The following is an 18,319-nucleotide window of genomic DNA, read 5'->3' as shown; positions in this document are numbered from 1 at the left end:
GTTATCCCAACGTGTGTTGGGGTGTTCCGTACCTTCCTCTACGGCAGCTTTTAATCAGCTGGCAAGGGACAGTCGCCAAACTCGCATCTCACGTCACCTCTCAATCTGAGAAATAAACAAAACAAGAAGACACCCCCAGAAAAATCTAATTTTCATTTAGTTTGGGAAAGCTAAATGTTTTTACCGGGAAAGATCTGTGTAGTCAGACTTGTAAGAAACACCTATAGCACTTGCGCCTCTTTTGTGGTTATAAAAAGCAGATATTTAGATAAACCGCGCAGATGTGGGCAGGAGGGCTGGGGTCTGCTCAGAGGTGACACCTTGCAGGGTGCTTCAGGCAGCTGCCCACCGCCTACCCCAAGCAAGCAGCGCCTGCAGGCACCCGAATGTTCCTTGCCCGAATACTGCACGATAAGTTGTTATATATTAGAATTTATATCTTTTTTTCTTGACAAAAGTAAAAACATCAATGACTTCATTTTCCCACAGGAAAATTTAAACATATCCAGGGTCATTTTATGACCTGATTTTTTTGAACGCAAGTAGTATACCCGAATGACAAAAAAAAGTAATACATCAGGGAAATTCAAAGTGTATTTTAATTAAAATGATTCCCATTCCAAATATAAACCAAATCATTACCACAATTGACATTACATGATTTTTTTTAAAAAGCAGAGAAAGAATCCTCTTTAGAAAGTTACTGTTGTTTACCAGGTATCGGATTTTGCTTCATTTTCAATACTGCCTAAAATATCAACAGGTGAAAAAGCATTTAACCACATTTCCAACCTAATTTTAAAAAATCTAAGTTAATTTGGACTGGCTTTAAGTTGGACTGTTGGATTAGAAGATACGAGAAAAATTAATTGTGCATCCTGAGGAGCAGTAACAGAAACCAACCCTTTTGACCTAACACCCTTGCAGCACTAGCGTGACAAATGAGAAACACTGATCTCCACGGAGAGAACCGGGATAATATTCCTGAGTGTGCATCATGGCTGCTCTCAAACACGACTTACTGACTCCATAAATCCAAAGCCAAAGGATTACAACACAACAGAAACGGACCCACAGGAGAGCACAGGCTGCGTGCCACAGCGCACGGTCCACGCACAGCCAGACACCAGCAGAATAACCACACCAGCACAAAGTGAGAACTCCCCGGGAATCCAGCGTTGCATTGAACAGACTTCAATTCTCAAAGGCAAATCAAAGGGAAATCATTAGCAATCTGGCTTTCTGTGTCATCTTCTTTAGCTATTTCAACGTTCAGTTCCAAGTTCCGGTTTTAAACGTCAAGCCTTATGGTCTGCAAACTGCAATGAGAAGGGAAAATGAGAGATAATTATGCTATGCACCTGTATCAACCATGCACTTTTTTTTCCCTTTTCATAAATAAGATACATTTTAGCATTAGATTATCTTCATGCTCTGTGCTGGCATATAGAAATATATGCAGTTACTGTTGCTAATTTTCCCTATCAATCACCAAAAAAAAGAAAAGAAAGAGAGAGAAATAGAGGGACAAAAAATTTCCTGTCTGTACAGTACAAACTACCATACATCTACAATTGCTGCAGGACTCAAATTTATACTTTACCCACCAGTACCACCATGTTCTCTCACACAGACAAAACTCTGTATTTCAAACACCTTTATTTTTTTAATTCTTTTTTGCAATGCAGGTGCCTGCAGGGATGCAGAGGGCAACAAGGTAGTGCTGAACCAAGTTCAGCCTCGGCCATTGACTTGGAGCCAACTCAAGGTCCACCAAAGACTGTGAACTCTGTCCTCGGCACTGCAAGGACTACTGAGGAGTCACCAAATCTGCAGAATTCCCACTCAAAGAAAACAAACAGACAAACCAACGAGAGTTATGGTGCTCCTACAGTATGAAAATACAAGTTGGGAGAAGGGAAGAAGGAAACTCGTGCTCTTCTAGTGTGGTTATTCATTAAACTTTATTCCAATGCTTGCTGAAGCCCCTCTCAGGCATGTGCCTTGCTGCACTCCTTGGTTTGTCTCCTTTGACCCCCTGCCCACCCCACGGCGTGGCAGAGAGCGTGCTGGCCTGATGAAACCTTTTCACTGCCTGGTAGCAACGTGTTCAATACCTACATTTGCCTGTGCGGGAGCAACATGTGATCAAGCGGATACAAACAGGTTAGGAATACGTTTAGATTTTGTAAATCAAAGTTTTTGACTTTCCAAGAGTCAAGTTCTGTATCAGGCAAACAGGATACTTGGGAAAGGAACCTAAAATTGTAAAGGCAGAATAACGAATTTTCTGGATGGGATGTGTGACAGCAGTTGGCAGTTCCTGAGAACAAAAACTAAGCTTGCAACAAGATCCGAAGACCTAGTACGCATCCTTGAGCAATGGATATCCTGAGATCTCCAACAGCATTTGAAAGGGCTGGCTGGCGCCTTGCTTGCGGCCATCCCATACCTCTGGGCCCTGTTTGTTGCCTGCCAGGATCGAGAGGAAATTCTCCTTCTTCTCTCCAACACATAATTATGCTTATGAAGGTTGGAGGGATTTTAATCTTCCATTGAAGCTCTGGAGAACAGACAAAATTAGAGGTTGAGGCAGAGTGCCTGGGTAGGCTTAAGGCATTTGGTTCACATGCCTTGCGCACATGTTCAGATCTAAAGCTGCTGTGAGATTTCACATGAAGATGAATTCTCCTGCATACCCGAAGGTCAGGGACCTCCTTCTGGGAAAAAGAAAGGACCTTTCACATGACATGATCTGCTTCCTGGGATCATCTGGGAAACTCACCTAACAAGTCATCTGCAATTGCAGAAACCAAAGACATTGGCAATGCCCTTGGTAAGTCACAGCGTGATAAATACAAGGTACAGTACGACATAGCATATTCTGCAATGAAATACTGGTACATCAAACTGCAAGTCTGCAGCTGCCAAAGGGGATCCATCAGACTGATGTGCCAGTTCCAAGTCAAGTCCCCATACTTCCTATTTTTCAGTTATGACTAATCCTTTCCAGTAAAAAAAAAAAAAAAGTGATAAAAAAAGCTTGCAAAAACCCCCATTATTCCTTCAGTCACATCATTAGCAAATCCCAAGCATAGCACAAAGCTGTGTAGGACCAAAAGACAGTACGCGTTTAACCAGCCTCTCCCCTGCACATATGCATGTGTGTATACTCGTACACAAACACACATCCACCTCATGCATTTTAGGAAACCTGCCTTGAGAAGAAAAGACACAATATGGCATCACAGTAGTTACCACATGTAAAGAACAATGTTAATCCATTGTCTGAAATACAGAACTGTGGGTAGTGTTTGTAAAGGACTTAGATAAAATGGACTTACTGAAAATCGCGTTACTCAAATATTGGACTTACTGTCTGGTAGAAGCTCTTTTCTTGAAGCTCCTTAATATATTTCAACCCTCTCTAAAACTATGACATGAAAAATCTGAAGCACACACTAAGCACTTCAATGCTTATATGAGAGCCTCCCCTCAGCCTGACTTTAGTGGCTATCCCCGTCACTCGGATGCCAGGGACATCCCGTCTGCTATAGGGATCCACATGAATTCACACTGTGACTGACAAGGACTGTAAACCTCACTGCAAAGAGAAACCTAACAACCAAAGCTTTAAAACCCTACACTCACTCTGCAAGGTACGCTTATGAGTAGCTTAAAAATTAAGTGAGGTAAAAATTACCAGCAGTTTAGTGAGACAGGGAGAGGACTAGAGGGGAAATTCTTTCTAGAGTGACAGCACTAAGGTAACAACCCACTTACAGCAGCTTTCAGAGCTTGGTCTAGGTCTTCCAGTAAATCTTCTTCATCTTCCAAACCAACTGACAGGCGAACTAATGTATCACTAATTCCAAGAGTTTCTCTATCTTCTTTAGGCACCGAAGAGTGAGTCATGATGGCCCTGGAGGAAAAAAATAGCCTTTTTTCCAAGAAGTGTTTACTTTTATCGGTAAAGACCAAACAAATTGGTTTCCCACCAGCATCCGCTGAAATTCGATAAAGACTTTACACCTTTTGTTGTACCACCTGCTGGTTAACCCACAGATGGAAGGAGATCCTATCATCAGTTACTGTAATTTATGCGAACGGCAGAGAAGTCAGTGACTTGTACCTCCCAGTGTTTCAATACAGTATTTCCACGCTACAAATGATGAATAAGAAGTGGGTACTTAACAATCTGGGAATGAAAAAGGAGGAAAAAAATTCCTATTCCTCTTCCTTCCAGATTTTTTTTTAGTTTTCTGAAAAATAGTCTAAAAGCTCTACTTTAAGCATGTGGAGAAACAGCTATAGTATACAATCTCCAGTATAAAATCTTCAGATTTTTTTTTTTTTAACTTCTGTTTTCTCAGATCACGTGTCAAACTGTACCACTTACATTGAAGAGTTTATTCTCTCCAGCTATGGAGGATATAGGTAAGAAGCTATTTCCCCCATATCCTCAGCCACTGACATCCACCAGTTAGCAGTTACCTTGCAATTGCTTGAGTGTTTTAAGATTTGCTGTTATTCTAAAATGAGCAACTGAAATGATTTAGCATATACGTTTAGTCAGAACTTTCCATGTATCTTTTTGAAAAGCAAATTGGAGTTAAGTAAAATAATCTAATTCCATAAAAATCCTATTTTTAGCCTTTTAACCTAGACAGGGGCAACTAAGTATTACTAAAATCCCCACAGAATTTACCTGACGTGGAGACAGATGCAGTTCGGTGTAGCATACCGAACATGCCCTCTTGTGTAAGCAGGCAGAACGGCAGACCTCTTTCCTCAACAGTGTGACCAAATCTGCTCAACACTACTAATTCAAACACACGCTGCTTTCTTGGATTTGTTATCACAGCAACAAATTGCGGCTCAGCCTCCAGTAAAAACAAGGACGCGTGGAAATCCTTTCACCATTGCATTCTTATATTCACAAAAGCCACACTCATTTCTAGAGTAGCCGCTGGGTTTTGTGCTACACAACATACTACCCTTGAATCTCAATTACATGCAAGGTATCTTAGCTTTGTGTACTAGAAAATTTTAGAACTCCCATCAAAATAGAGCAGAAACTTTTCTGTTACTCTGCAGCTTGTTTAGACTTTTAAGAGGAAGAATGACTTACGGATGCTCTGCTAGGCTTTCGTATCCTCCCAGACTCTCAGCCAGTGCAAAAACCTATGGGAAAAATTAAACAGAAGTTGACATAAGAAGTGTAAGTTTATGAATGCTTAGAAAGAGACAGTTAATGAAAAAGGAATGTTTAGTGGTTGGCGGGGGGTTCTAAGTTTTTCTATAATAACCTTTATCATATGAAAGGTATTAGTTGTAATTAGGGAAAAAGTGTACATTTAGCAGGTAAGAGCTATTAAGATTTAGAATAGACTTGTCCTAAAAAGGCTCTAAAGAGGTGCTGATGCAAAACTAACTCAGGAGTAGTTCCTACAATGCAATGCATGGGCAGCGATGGAGGAAGAGCAGGATGGAAAATGCCCAACTGAGGGAGCAGGTTCTGCCTGGGCACCACCGGGGTTCTCATTCTGTTCAGAGGAAGGATAGAGCAGGCTGCCTGAACGAAATGAGAGTCAGATCTCAAAAGCTTCAGTTAAGGCTGAAGTGATTATATCCTGTCCTTACATACTCTTCTTTCAGCATCACTCACCAACGTTCACGTTTAACACCTATGCTTTTCAGGCTGGCAAATAGCAGACTTGATGGGGAAAAAACCCAAACATTTCAGATTCTCCTCATAAAGCTGAACAGATTTTTTCACTCGTTGCTCAGGTCTGATGGTTAGTTTAGTATTTTGAAAACTAGCCTGAATTTCTCAGTGCCTAACAGGACTAGTGTTTGTGAAATGCTTACTGTTAGTTAAGGGGTTTTTTAGCACTGCTCTTTGAATTATGGACGTATATTCCTGGATGACAAAAAGGCTCTCTAGAGAGCCAACTGCACTCAAACACGGATTCACGATTTGTCTTTTGTGAATGCACTTACTGCCCTCAACACTTCTCTCCAGACCTGGTTGCTCATATTGATTTTTTTTTCCTTTAGAAAAGAGATACGACTAAACCTACCAACCAAAGAACCCTCTTCTCAGCCTGGTTTAAGGAAATGGCTTTACTTTTATACCAACCTAGTGACAAACTGATGTTATCCAAGTCAAAGGGCTGAAGTGAATATACTCGTAAGGAACCACTTCTGGAACGTACTCTCTGATGCTTTTTGTCAAAGCTGGTAGATCTCTTGTGCCAGGATTAAATGCTCTCTCTCATGTAAAAGGATATTTTGTGGGAAAATCATATTTTTAGTAAATTAATTTTGAGTTGATGACATTAGCTGGCAAGTAAGTAAGATAGGGAGAAGAAGGAAGTTCTAATTTACCTTTGTCAATTATTACTGATTTGTTTTTCCAAGAACCAAACAGCAAAAACACAAGAGCAGGATGCAAATTAACCAGAGATCAAGACTAGCAAACACATTAAAGAGCACAGGCAGAATTAATACATTGCAAGAGAAGCAAAAGCCTATGGTTTAGGTAAAATAAACAAACAAGTATTCTCCAGACTGAGGGACTCCCTCTTTCCTTCAAGACTCATGTCATTTCTCAATAGGTTTTTCTCCTGATGAGTACTTTGAAATATTACAACAGTATTACACCAGCCACAGCTTCTCTGCTTTCAAATACTACAGGTATTTTTGCAACAGGCTGGTATGCAGGCCCTTTATTAGAAGCAATGCCTGGGCTACCCTGGCTATACTACACCCTACTGTGTAAACAAATACTTCAAATGAGCTGAGGCATCCTCTTCTTCTCTCTCATTAGCCTCCCATTTACAAATAATCTATTATTTAGAGTTGGTTACACCCAAAAGACTTTAGGAGCTTTGCAAGTACAGAGAAAGACCCTCCCCACCCCAAGAAAAAACACTTCCTTCCATTATTACCCTCAGAAGGACAGGCTCAAGTCCCTCTAAGGCAGTGCGTATTTACCATCACTTACCTTTAAATTCTTGAGAAAGGTAGCAGCATGTTCGAGATTTCCTTTAATGTAAAAGGTTACCATCCCAGGACAGCCAGTACACTGTCGCTTGATCAACTCATGCTGAGGGTGTGAAGGCAAGCCTGAAATTTGTAGAAGTTGCTTTAAGTTAATTACCATCACTTCAAAGGGCAAAGCAGCTCACCTTCAGCTATGCAGAAGCAGCCCATTGCCAAGGTGGACACCTAAGCCAGAGTCACCGGCGTGAAGGGAGCACAAACGACACGTAGTATTACAGTACCCAAATCCAGCCTCACTCCAAGACGTCACCTGCTCTGAAGTCTTGCCAACCTACCTGGGAAAATGACTTTCTCCACCCGGGAATCTGACTCAAGAAATCGAGCAACAGCTAATGCGTTGTGGAAATGTTGTTTCATCCGGATTTGTAGTGTCTTCAAACCACGATTGCACAGGTAACAGTCAAAGGCAGATGGAACAGCTCCAAGAGCTACAGAAATTGAAACAAAATGCCACATAAAACAAAGGGATCTTTTTTAGTAAAACTAAATACAGTCCTAATTTCCAAAATTTCTAAAGTTAGAACAAGACAAGTGGAAAGACATCTGATGCGAGCAGTCTTCTTTGTCTCACACACATGGGAAGCCAATTAATGAGCTGAATTAACAAGCTGAAGACTCAAGGATTAAATTTATTAGACATAATATACCTTTACTACTCCTGTTGTAGACAGGAGGCAGACAGAACACTGTACAGAAATTTATTCATTACAATTAACAGGCAGTAAAATTGTTAAAATCAACCTACATACGAAAATTTTGCATTAGGCACATCCTCTGATGTGTGGATGAGTTTAAAAAAACCCAGATACACTTGACGAGAGTTAGATGAAATTAAATAAATGCATAATTTAAAGGTTTGTATCCCTCTTCACATACAAAGTCAAGTGAATATAGGAAACAGTTGTGCTCTTTCTGCCACGGTCTTAACTACAACCTAAAGAGAGACTTTGTAAGCAGTCGCGCCCCATGTAACTGCAGGTGCTGCACGTGGGAGCCAGACCACAGCCGCTCCGCATCTGATGCTTCCAGGACATGGCACCTCTCCTGCCTCTGCGCACGATGCACAGAGCACGGGCAGAGCTCTCCAGGCCACACCAGCGCGTGGCTCCGGGAAGCACGCTCGAGAGAGGCTCCGCGGCTCAGTCCTCCCTCGGGAGCAGCGGGGCACACGCTTCTCAGGGGAAAGCAGGGACAGAGGGGAATTACAGTCCTGCAGTGACGAGTCCTGCCTGCATTCAAGCACCTGCCACCGGACAACTCACCCCACTCACCAGCCCCTGGTGAACAAGTGTTGAACAACCCACGCTGCTCTCAGCATTTTTCTAGAAGCGGTTAGAACTGGAGACCAGTGTCATTAACTTTATTTGAGAGAGAAGCCACAGAGGCATGCTGAAAGCTATCGTGTTTGCATAAGGCCACCCTACGTACCAGTGAAAGGCAGGGAAGAGAATTCAGGTTTCCTACATCTGTGTTACCGTTTTCTCTGCAGTCATTTACACTTCTGCACATTTAAATGCCCGAGCTACACCTCTAGAGAGATCTCATACTTGTGTGCATGCAACGTGCTTCCCATTACGAGCTGGTATATTTGAACCCGATTCATTTTAAGGTATTTCCTACATTGACTACTTACAGTTTTGTAAGAATTTGAGCCTTTCGTAGAGATCATCACAGTTTACTGAAACAAGTCCCATTACAACATCACTATGCCCTAAAAATGCAAGGAGAAGACAAGAACAGAATCAGCCACTCCATCTGCTCCAGGGCTCTGCCACAAACCCCCATTTTCTCAGTCTTGGTGCTAAAACAGTCCCATTTTTGCTACAGCTGTCCTTCCTGTGCAGCACACGAAACGTAGGGCAGATTTCAGCTTTTTCTAGGGCTCTGGTCAGCAGTGTGCTCTGCCATGTGCTGCATGCACACCCCCAGAGACTTCCCAAGCCCGCCGCCGCTAACTGCCAGAAAGCAAGACATTGTACAGGAATCAGGCGTGTCCCGCGGAGCAGCACCAGGCTGCTGTCTTAGCGAGAGTGAACACCAGCTAGAAAACTTCCACTGCTACCCGCACCACCAGGGACAACACAGCTACAGTCACGTTAGCTCCGAGTCCGGGCTGTCTGGGAAACAACACAGTGAATGTGCTTTTGGACAGGCTCCAACACAGCTGTATGAAACCTCCTTTGAAACTTAACAGAGGTTCTGGCAGCTACCTTCTGCTGAAGCCACCTGCTTTGTTGTAGTCAAATTAAAGCCAACATGGCTATAAACAACCCCAGGTCTATTACCTGAAGTCAGGTCAATATTCCTTCCTCCAGGGGCAGTTTAGGAGCTAGGAAGACTAATGGTCTATTCAATGGTCCACCTCCTCTAATGATCCATCTAAGAATTACTAGCAGACACATTGGCTTTTGTGAACTGCCCGCAGCCAGAATGGCTTTTAAATAGCCAGCCCGAGTTGTGTTGAACTCGCATACTTACCGTTCATGTATTTGGTTGCAGAATACATACAAATATCAGCCCCCAGAGATAAAGGACGCTGAAATGATATGAAAATAATAGGTCCGATTAAAGCTTGTGTGCACTCTGGTTCATTTCAAGCTATCCAGAAAGGCTATGATCCAACACAGAAAATAACAATAGGGGGAGAAACTAAAACAACCACCAAAACTTAACACTGAACTTAACACCTTAAACACAAAAGCCTGAGAATGAAGACAGATAGAACACGTTACAAAAACAATAGTACAGGAAAGCACTCTGAATTCAAGATAAGCACAATAAAAAGAACCCACAATAAAATGTGATTTAAAAGCCCTGGTCTAATTCCCACCGGCTTCAGGGAGAGGAGTGATTGAATACATCTAACATACAGCCCGTTCATATTTGTGAAAGAAATAGTTACATTGCTTAGCTGAGGCAGGGGTAAGTAACGGTATTTACTCTGAAGTGTATCTCCTTAGAAAATGGAGACCTCGGTCTGCAAAGCAAAAAAATTGCATTGTTTTCTAGGTATCAGTATTGGTGATACTGCACCGAAAGCACAACTGAAAACCTGAAGAAAATGTAAAGGGTTTTGTTTGCCAGGTCTCTCTTCTCTGACCTCCCAGCTTTCTTCCCAGAAGCCTTTTTAAGGTGAGGCAAACTGAGATGTTGGTGGGCAAGAAGCAATGAACAATATTTTTTTTTTAATCAGTCACTGAGTAAAGGACTTTGCACATAATATAAACATATTATAAAGACTGAAGAGTATGAATATGTTAAAAGGTAACAAAGCAAGCAGATTTAGAATGAAAGACTGCTGCTGTCAGATTAAACACAGACGTCTATTCAAGGAACGTGGATAACGTGCATTCCCAATGCACAGCCAGGAGAACGGTAGCATAAACACCAGGGCCTTTTACATTCAATATTGCTATATAAATCACTCTAAAATTAGGATCTTCTTAGTACAGTGTATCAGCAGCAGTCTGGAGGGGTTTAAAGACATTACCTATTACGCTTACTAGAATTAATCATTACAACTGACTTTCTCTTAGCACCAGGCCAATAAAAGGTACATTAACTAGCTCATATATCCAGATGCTCACTTTTCTTCTTTCACACACGTCTTCCTGCAGTAATACACATTGCAGGGGGGAAATCACCAAGCCTTTGCTATGTACAAGACAAACTCAAGTGCTGCTTTAGCTAAGCATTAACACTGTCTGTAAAGCTCCCTTAATTTATAAAGATCTCAGTACCCTTAACAAAAACAAAGGCACCTTGCCTTTTGCACTCATAAAGAAGTTTTACTTTAGACCTAAAATACAAGGGATTAGCTTGGTCTCCTGGGAAATATACATGAATATTTCTAGCCCATGTTAAGATGAAAAGACTTCGAAGCTCATTATTCTGAAGCATTTTTAGAACATAAGAAATTGTCTTCACTTCCTGTATTCTAGTTAGAAAAGCAGAAAAGTCATGCCAGTTGTTCGAGATCAAAGTTACAAACTTCTAAGCCACACATTCGCTGAACTATTGAAGAAAAAGGTAACTTGAATGTCTTAAAGAAAGATTTAACAAAATTTGCTTGTTTTAATTTTTTCTTCCACTACCTTTTTTAGAATATCAAGTGGTTCAGAACAGATCATAAACAGCATATGCAAAAGAATTGGTATAAAAAGGCCAAAGTTAGAAAACAGGACACTTTTTAACAGGCCTATTCTGATTTCCATCAGCGAGAACTAAAAAACATGATTTCTGAATGACAGAGAAGCCATTCTCCCAATGGCTTACCTGACTGTCTTGATTCAGTGTGTTTACTTGACTGCTGAGCTATATGGTTCTGCTGGTATCATACTGGTATATGGCTAGCTATAAAATACTTTGCATACCATCTTTACTAATGTAAACGGCAGCAGTACATGGGTTGTATTTAGAAACAGAACTGGTAATTTTACAATGCATAAAACTACAGTTCCTTGATGGTGCTTCCATTTTAAAACCCTGTCTTCAAATACACTGAAATAATGGGGTAAGTGCTTACCTGGAAATATGCAGACATAAAAGTGTTGTCTACCACTAGAAGAACATCTTTATGCTTATGTACTACATCTGCACAGGCCTGAATGTCAATGACCTTCAGTGTGGGGTTTGTGGGCGTTTCAATCCAAACGAGCTGCAGTAATTCAACAACACAAAACATCAGTTTAGAGATTTTTCAATGCTGGTGATGACACACAGGTAAGTCATAATGCTTTTAAATGTTAACTCGTTGAGTGTCAGCTTCCCATGCAGGTTTGCAGAGTGGAAATAAGAAAGTGTCCCTACTGAAGAAAGGCGAGGTTTCTTGGGAGGGGTAATATTCTTCACAAAACCAGCTGATATGTGGGAAGAACATCAAAGCATTTGAAAACCTAAGTGCATCACATCTGAAGAAGGCTTGACATAGCCAGAAGAAAGTCTTTGCACCCAAAAGTTTGTAAGCCTTTTCCAGCTGAATTATCTTCTACTAGAGCAGGGGATTATCTGCTCCAGTGCCGTGGAGCCCCTCCTCCTCCTCCTCTGACCTTGGTGTTCCCTCTGCTGTTTCTTACCTTTTCCCTCCTCCTCTCTCTCTACCGTGTTTTTTGCCCTTAAAATGTTTTCAATGAGGCACCACAAACATCACCAAGTGGCCTGCAGTGGGGACATGTCGGAGCCAGCTGTGCCCCAACCTGTCCCCACAGAGGCCACCCCTGCAGCCCCCTCTACTTGACACATACACCCAATACAACAAGAGCAAGAATAAAACTACTTAACGACATTAAGTAAGTTCAGCAATTTCTCTGTCCCCTACCTTGGTCTCTGGTGTAATTGCAGCTTCCAGGCATTCCATTTTTGTGCAGTCAATAAAAACTACATTCAAACCCATTTTCATGGCTACTTTCCTGAAGTATCTGTTTGTGCCTAGAAAACCCAAACAAACAAAACCAAACCAAACAAAAAATCAGAGCCACAAACTGAAACAGCTTCCTTAACCTTCCTTCACTCATCTCCAGTCTCTTGTATGCATCCACGGAAAGTCAGAAGGGTACGGTTTTATGCTGTACACCACAAATGGCACATTAGTATTTTTTTATTTCTAAAGAGTGTAAAGATTGCTATAGTTTTAAACATCATGGAAAAGTAATAATGGAAATATGGAATCAGAGTGATTTATGAAGTACTTTCAATTAATAGCTGTTCGGAGGTTTTTTAATCAGAAAATTAAATAGACCCCTTTTAGTTTGCCTGCTTCTAACTTTTCCTCCAGCCCTTTGCCACGCACAAGCTAGCAGTTCCAGTTTTTATATCCCCTTTCCCCCACCCCACTTTAATAACTTTTTTCCACCACATATTTTCAAACTCTTTTTTTCTATTTAATAAGTTTAATTGAGAATCTGGGAGAAGAAGAATCAAGGGGAAGACTCCAGCTACTATGTTTCTTATCATTCAATTAAATAAACACCTAGCGAGGAAAATAACAGAAGTGATTATTTCCTTTCTTTCTGTCTTTGAAGCCTTTAATTGGAAAAATTAAAAGAAGAAATCAGAAGCAATCAGTTGATCACTAGATGCGCAAAATACTGACTATCTGGCAACACTGTCTGGATTAAAAATTAATTCATTAGGTCTTTCTGCCAAGGTTATTCAACATTTACTCACTTACGCAGAACAGCAGTTTGCCATCTAGCCACAAAGTCATAGTACATGCAGGGTATGATTCTGTGTGCTGAATGCTACGTCTGAATGATTATTTTTTTTTAAGGAAACACTTATTTCTACAATATGCTAGGTATTATATTCTCTCTTGTGCTGTAAGTCTATTTAAGCATGGGAAATTTTCACGTAGGCTGTCAACTCTACAAATAACAAACCACAGAAAAGTTGCTTTATAGTAGTCTTACGTACTTTCAATAATAGCACGCTACAAAAAATCTTAGATGGAAATGAGAGGTTACACTGAAAGTAGCCCTTTTAAGAAGTTACAGCAGTGGCTCGGAATTCAGAGGTGTCAACTACCTACAGCTCCTCCTCACGCCTCCCAAAACTCAGTGTCTCTTAAACACGTCCCAGGCAATATGCTTTCCAGCACTGCCCGAGAGCTTTGCGGTTTTTTTGACTGTTTTTCTGACAACCTTGAATACTGCGGACTCGTTAGAGTTCGCAAGCGCAGTACTGCTTTCCTATCCAACCAGGCTTTTTGCAAAAAGTGTACTAAAAGCTTACCAAAGCTAGTGTACCCTCAAGGGGGCAGGGACACATGCCAGCACGCAGCAACCAGTGACTCAAAGGTTGCTGTGACAGGGCTGAAGTATGGAAGGCTGCACAGGGCAAGCGTGGTGGAGGAGTAAAGCCTGCACGGCAAAAAGGAGTCAGCGCAGGCAACAGCGAGGAAGTGGCGGACAAAGGACCAGGCTGCAGCATGCAAGAACACAAGCAGAAAAGACGACTAGAAACAGCCAGAAGAGCACAGCCTAGGAGAAAAGCAAGCAGGGACTTAGGGGACAAGGAGCCCCTAATATCCAAGGGAAGAATGAAGGGGCTGAACACATACTGGCCACGGTGGTCAGTGGCAGATCTGCAGATGTACCGTGTCACGGGGTGTGAACTCTACTGAATAAGGCTGCCTGGGGGGAAGCTGGTCTCTTTACAACAAAACTATGAAAAAAATTCAGGGAAGAAACAATGAAATTCATCTCTGCAGAAACCACCACAGGCTGAGGCTTTAATGAGCAGGTGAACTGGTTTTGCTTGAAAAATACACCTACAGGCCTTTCTGAAGTGAGGAACTGATAATATGCTTTGGCTAAATGACTTTGATTTACCGAGTTCTGTGGTGGGAGGGATGTGGATTAAAGGAGCAGATTGTCAGTAGGGATTCCTGCTGTCTTCACTCAACTTGGCTCCAGAGGTACTTTGGAGAAGAGCTATCTGGCATGACAGAGCTAAGACATTAAAAGTAAATGTGTGTATTTATATTTGATATGCACAAGCATAGAGAACTGACTGGCAAACAGTAATCACTCTTAGCAACGGGAAAGGCGATTACTCTTCCTATAAGGTTTTCCAGCTATTGCTTGGGAAAACGCTACCTGTTGCTGGCCTCTCTAACCTTCCTTTGAAAACAAGGCAGATTTGACCTCTTTCTGCTAAGCCCTTGAAGCAGATGGAGGGCGACGAGCTTTGCTGATCAGTGAAACACATGGGTTGGGCAGCAAGGACACCGATTGTCACAGCTTATCCTGGCAGACTTCCCTACTACGGACTTTTGGGTGGCATCAACCTTTTGAAGGACTTCAGCAGAGGGAGATGAACTCTGTTTGTTCCTAGGGAGTTTCTTGGAAGAATGGATCAAAAAGAACTACGCACAATCAAAACCTAATGGTGGGCTGCAGCATCATTGAAGCATTCAGAAGACGTGGGCATAACAGATGCAAGTTTTGCTTTTAGGAAAGATGACAGAATAGTTGTCTGAAACAGTCCAGACAAAATCCTGGTTGGTAAAGGGCCAAACTTAGGAAGGAATAGTAGAAATACCAGAAGCTGGAAAGCTGTGTTACATTGGACTGCAGGGGGTCCTGCTCTGCAAACCAACCTGTGCAAGGCTACGATGCTGCTATTTTCCCCTCACTCAAGCATATATTACTAGTCAGCTATATTCTTTAAACCTCCACATTGTGCGGCAGAATCTTTCAGTGTTTGAACTTCTAACGCCAAAATCAGACAGGAGTGTTCTGTGTTCTCATGAAGTGAAAGGGCTTTAAAGAAAAGTAAGGTCCTATGTGGGAAATTCAGGAAGTTTGTGAGAATCACAAATAGGTACATTTAATCATTTGCACAATGAAAATCAAAACAACACCTGTGCTTTACATACCTCCGTAGACATCATCCATGCAGATAATCGTATCCCCTGCCTTTAACAGGTGAGTAATATTCAAAGTAGCAGCCAAGCCGGAAGCATAAGCTAAACCTAAAACAGAAAAGAGTAAGTGGCAGACAGACTGTATTTTCATGTGATACAACCCTGTCAAACTTGCCTTTGCTTTCCTCACTTTGCTTTTAAAAAGGAACCTGTTCTGTCACTCTCACTTAGGCTATCTCACTCGTTAAGTGGATTCAGTAAAAGCAGCAGCCTGATTTTACACAGGGTGGAACCCAGGATGAACACTGATAACACAGCCTGGTAACAGCTGCCACGGGCTCCCGCTCCCCACTGTGTTCAGTGCTACCGCACAAGGAGGGATTCAGTTTAGCCTAGGCATCAAATGCAGCGAGAGGAAGCAAAGCCACTACAGAAAGTCCAATGATTGAGCTGGGCTTTCCTGAATGATAACGTAAGCGTTGGACTCTTTTCACACCACGAAGCAGCTCTTGCCCATAACCAGTTGTCAGCGGCTGTGAAAGCCTCGCTGTGATACAACGGCAGCCGACAACTCAGCGTTCTTGCTCCCCAAGTTATGCCTAGTGTAGACGCTGTCAGGAGACACACATGCTGACATCTTGCTTGACGAAGCTATTAATTGCTTACAGTATTTAGCTCCATCTAGCGCTGCCACAGCCTTCTCCAGGCAATTCCGGGTAGGGTTTCCACTCCGGCTGTATTCATAACCCTATTGTGAAAGCAAGAAAAAAATATAACTTGAGAGAGCACTGAGAAAGTTTTGTACAATAGTCCTAGGTTCCTTAAAAAGTCCTCACTCTCAACACTGAGGTTACGCAGCCACCTCCTCCAAGAACAGCAGGCTGGTTTTCTGGCTACGTCAAGCTGCTGTCCGCATCGTCCGACTGGGCGTCCCCAACCTGAAAAGGGTTTCTAGGGGGGCACTGGGGGAAGTATCGTACTGCTAGCCACACTCTCCTACTTCTTCCTAGCTATCCATCTCTGGTCGCTGTTGGAGAAAAGGCCTTGGTCTGACACAGTCCACTCATTCCTATGTTACCAGCAAGAACGTCTCCCATCTCCACAACACCCTGCTTGGAAGATGCTATAGGGCGCTAGCCAGTGCCAACCTGTACCCATCAAAGTTCTTGAAAGCTCAAACGTTTCCCTGGCATGCAATCAGGCCAAGTTCCACACTTCGGTGCAACAGCTTTTATGTGAATACTGACAAAATTTAATAAGAAAAAAAAAAAACTCATGCATGCATGGATGCACTTGTGACAGAGAGAACCTGGCTAAGCATCCTGGTATGTGCGTACTTTCAGGATTTCTGTTTAATGACAACTTCATCATATTCAGGAATCTGGCAGACCGCTCTCACGGAGCTTCCGGCAAGAACGTGGCCACTCTATCATCAGTACGTGAATACAGCAGCGCGTGACTCCTTCTTCTGTGGTCTTCTTCAACACAGCTACCTACTTACAAGCATTCACAATTTTAGTCTGTGTAAGTGATTTTGTGTGGAATCAAAGATCACAAGGCAAACTCCTATTGCCCAACCAGCAGGCTGCGATGGTCAGGCCTCGGGTTTGGAACGAATACTCGATTTACGAGTTGCGAATTTGTGTCATTTCCCTCGTACACGCATGGCAGCGATCAGAAACTTCATGACAGTTCAACGCAAACGCTTCTAGTACTTTCTACCACACATCCACAAAATATTTATGAACTATCCATTGGGTCTGGAAGGACAACCGAAGCAGCCTCTTACACAATCCGTGCAAACGAGAAAGTGCGTTCTGCCTGGCCCCAGCAGCCAAGGCAAGCGTTGCCGTCACGCAGTCTTCAGGGAAGTCCCCGCTGCACGCAGACGGCCCGGCCGAGGCCTGCGCCTCCACGCCGGTACCAGCCTCTGCCCCCGGCGCCCACCCGCGCAGCGCAGCGGGGCTGCCAGGCCGCTCCCCTTCACGGGGCTTCACACAGAGCCCACCCTGAGCGTGGCTCCGGGCCCGCGCGGGACAGCTCGGCTCTTCCAGCGGGAACGAGGCGTCCGGGTTTTGTCAGGAGCTAGCACGAGGGCAATACTTCCACGCGCTACGAACCGGGAGCCCCCCGCCCCTTCCCGGGGCCTGCCGCCTCCCCGGAACCCCCGGCCGGCCCCCACCTCCCGGGGCTGCCCGCCGGGCCGGGCCATGCCGGGCCGCGGGCCCCCGCGGCGCCCCCAGACCGCGGCCCCCCGCGCCGCCCCGGGGCCCCCCGCGCGGGCGGGCCGGGCCGAGCCGGGCCGGGCCGGGCCGGGCCGGTGGGGACAAGCCCGCCCCGGGGCTCCGCCGGCGGCCGCGCTCACCTCGTGCTGCCCGGGGGCCCGCTGCTTGAAGGTGGTGGAGAGGGAGATGGGCGGCACCACGGCGGCCGAGCGCCACTGCTCGGGCTCCTGCCCGACGTGGATGGCCTGCGTGGCGAAGTGCGCGAAGGGCGGCAGGAACCCGCGCGCCGCGCCGCGCTCCATGGCCGCGCTGCCACTGCCGCCGCCGCCGCCGGCCCCGCGCAGGCCGCCGCCGCCCCGCCCCGCCCCGAGGGGCCCGGCGCGGGCGGGGCCTCGCCGCCGCCCCCCATTGGCTGGGGCGGGGCGGGGCGGGGCCGGGCAGCGCCCGCGCCGCAGGGCGGGGAGCGACGTCCCGCTGAGGCACCGCCCGCCCGCCGGGGGGCGCTGTCGGGCACCAGCACGGCTCGGCGGCGGCGGGGGCCGAGGGCGGGCGGGGGGGGGGGAGCCCCTCCTCCGCCCCGCTGCCGGCGCGGGTAGCGGCAGCGGCGGCCCCGCCTGCGGCCCGCCGAAGGGCCGGCGGGCAGGGCAGGCGGTGAGTCAGC

General features: G+C 44.6%; 1 protein-coding gene across 1 annotated transcript; it reads right to left on the bottom strand.

Annotated features, from left to right (window-relative positions):
* Window positions 1–581: 581 nt before the first annotated feature.
* CTH (cystathionine gamma-lyase) lies at window positions 582–18,024 on the bottom strand. Its single transcript, XM_075508990.1, has 12 exons — window positions 17,799–18,024; window positions 16,100–16,181; window positions 15,446–15,541; window positions 12,386–12,495; window positions 11,594–11,725; window positions 9,547–9,604; window positions 8,702–8,779; window positions 7,344–7,496; window positions 7,010–7,131; window positions 5,132–5,184; window positions 3,784–3,922; window positions 582–1,319 (listed from the first exon to the last, which is right to left on the bottom strand). Exons 1-12 carry the CDS (start codon window positions 17,958–17,960, stop codon window positions 1,299–1,301), a joined length of 1,206 nt encoding a protein of 401 aa, XP_075365105.1. The 5' UTR covers window positions 17,961–18,024; the 3' UTR covers window positions 582–1,298.
* Window positions 18,025–18,319: the final 295 nt, after the last annotated feature.

The sequence above is a fragment of the Mycteria americana genome, chromosome 7 (genome assembly GCF_035582795.1).
Source record: "Mycteria americana isolate JAX WOST 10 ecotype Jacksonville Zoo and Gardens chromosome 7, USCA_MyAme_1.0, whole genome shotgun sequence".
Taxonomy (NCBI): domain Eukaryota; kingdom Metazoa; phylum Chordata; class Aves; order Ciconiiformes; family Ciconiidae; genus Mycteria; species Mycteria americana.
This window is presented reverse-complemented; position numbering and strand designations above follow the sequence as displayed.

Coding starts and splice junctions, on each gene's coding strand:
- CTH (XM_075508990.1), bottom strand. CDS start 17,960: ATGGAGCGCGGCGCGGCGCGCGGGTTCCTGCCGCCCTTCGCGCACTTC. Junction 15,542..16,099: donor GCTAGATGGAGCTAAATACT/GTAAGCAATTAA, acceptor TTTCTGTTTTAG/GTTTAGCTTATGCTTCCGGC. Junction 12,496..15,445: donor CATGGATGATGTCTACGGAG/GTATGTAAAGCA, acceptor TGGGTTTTCTAG/GCACAAACAGATACTTCAGG.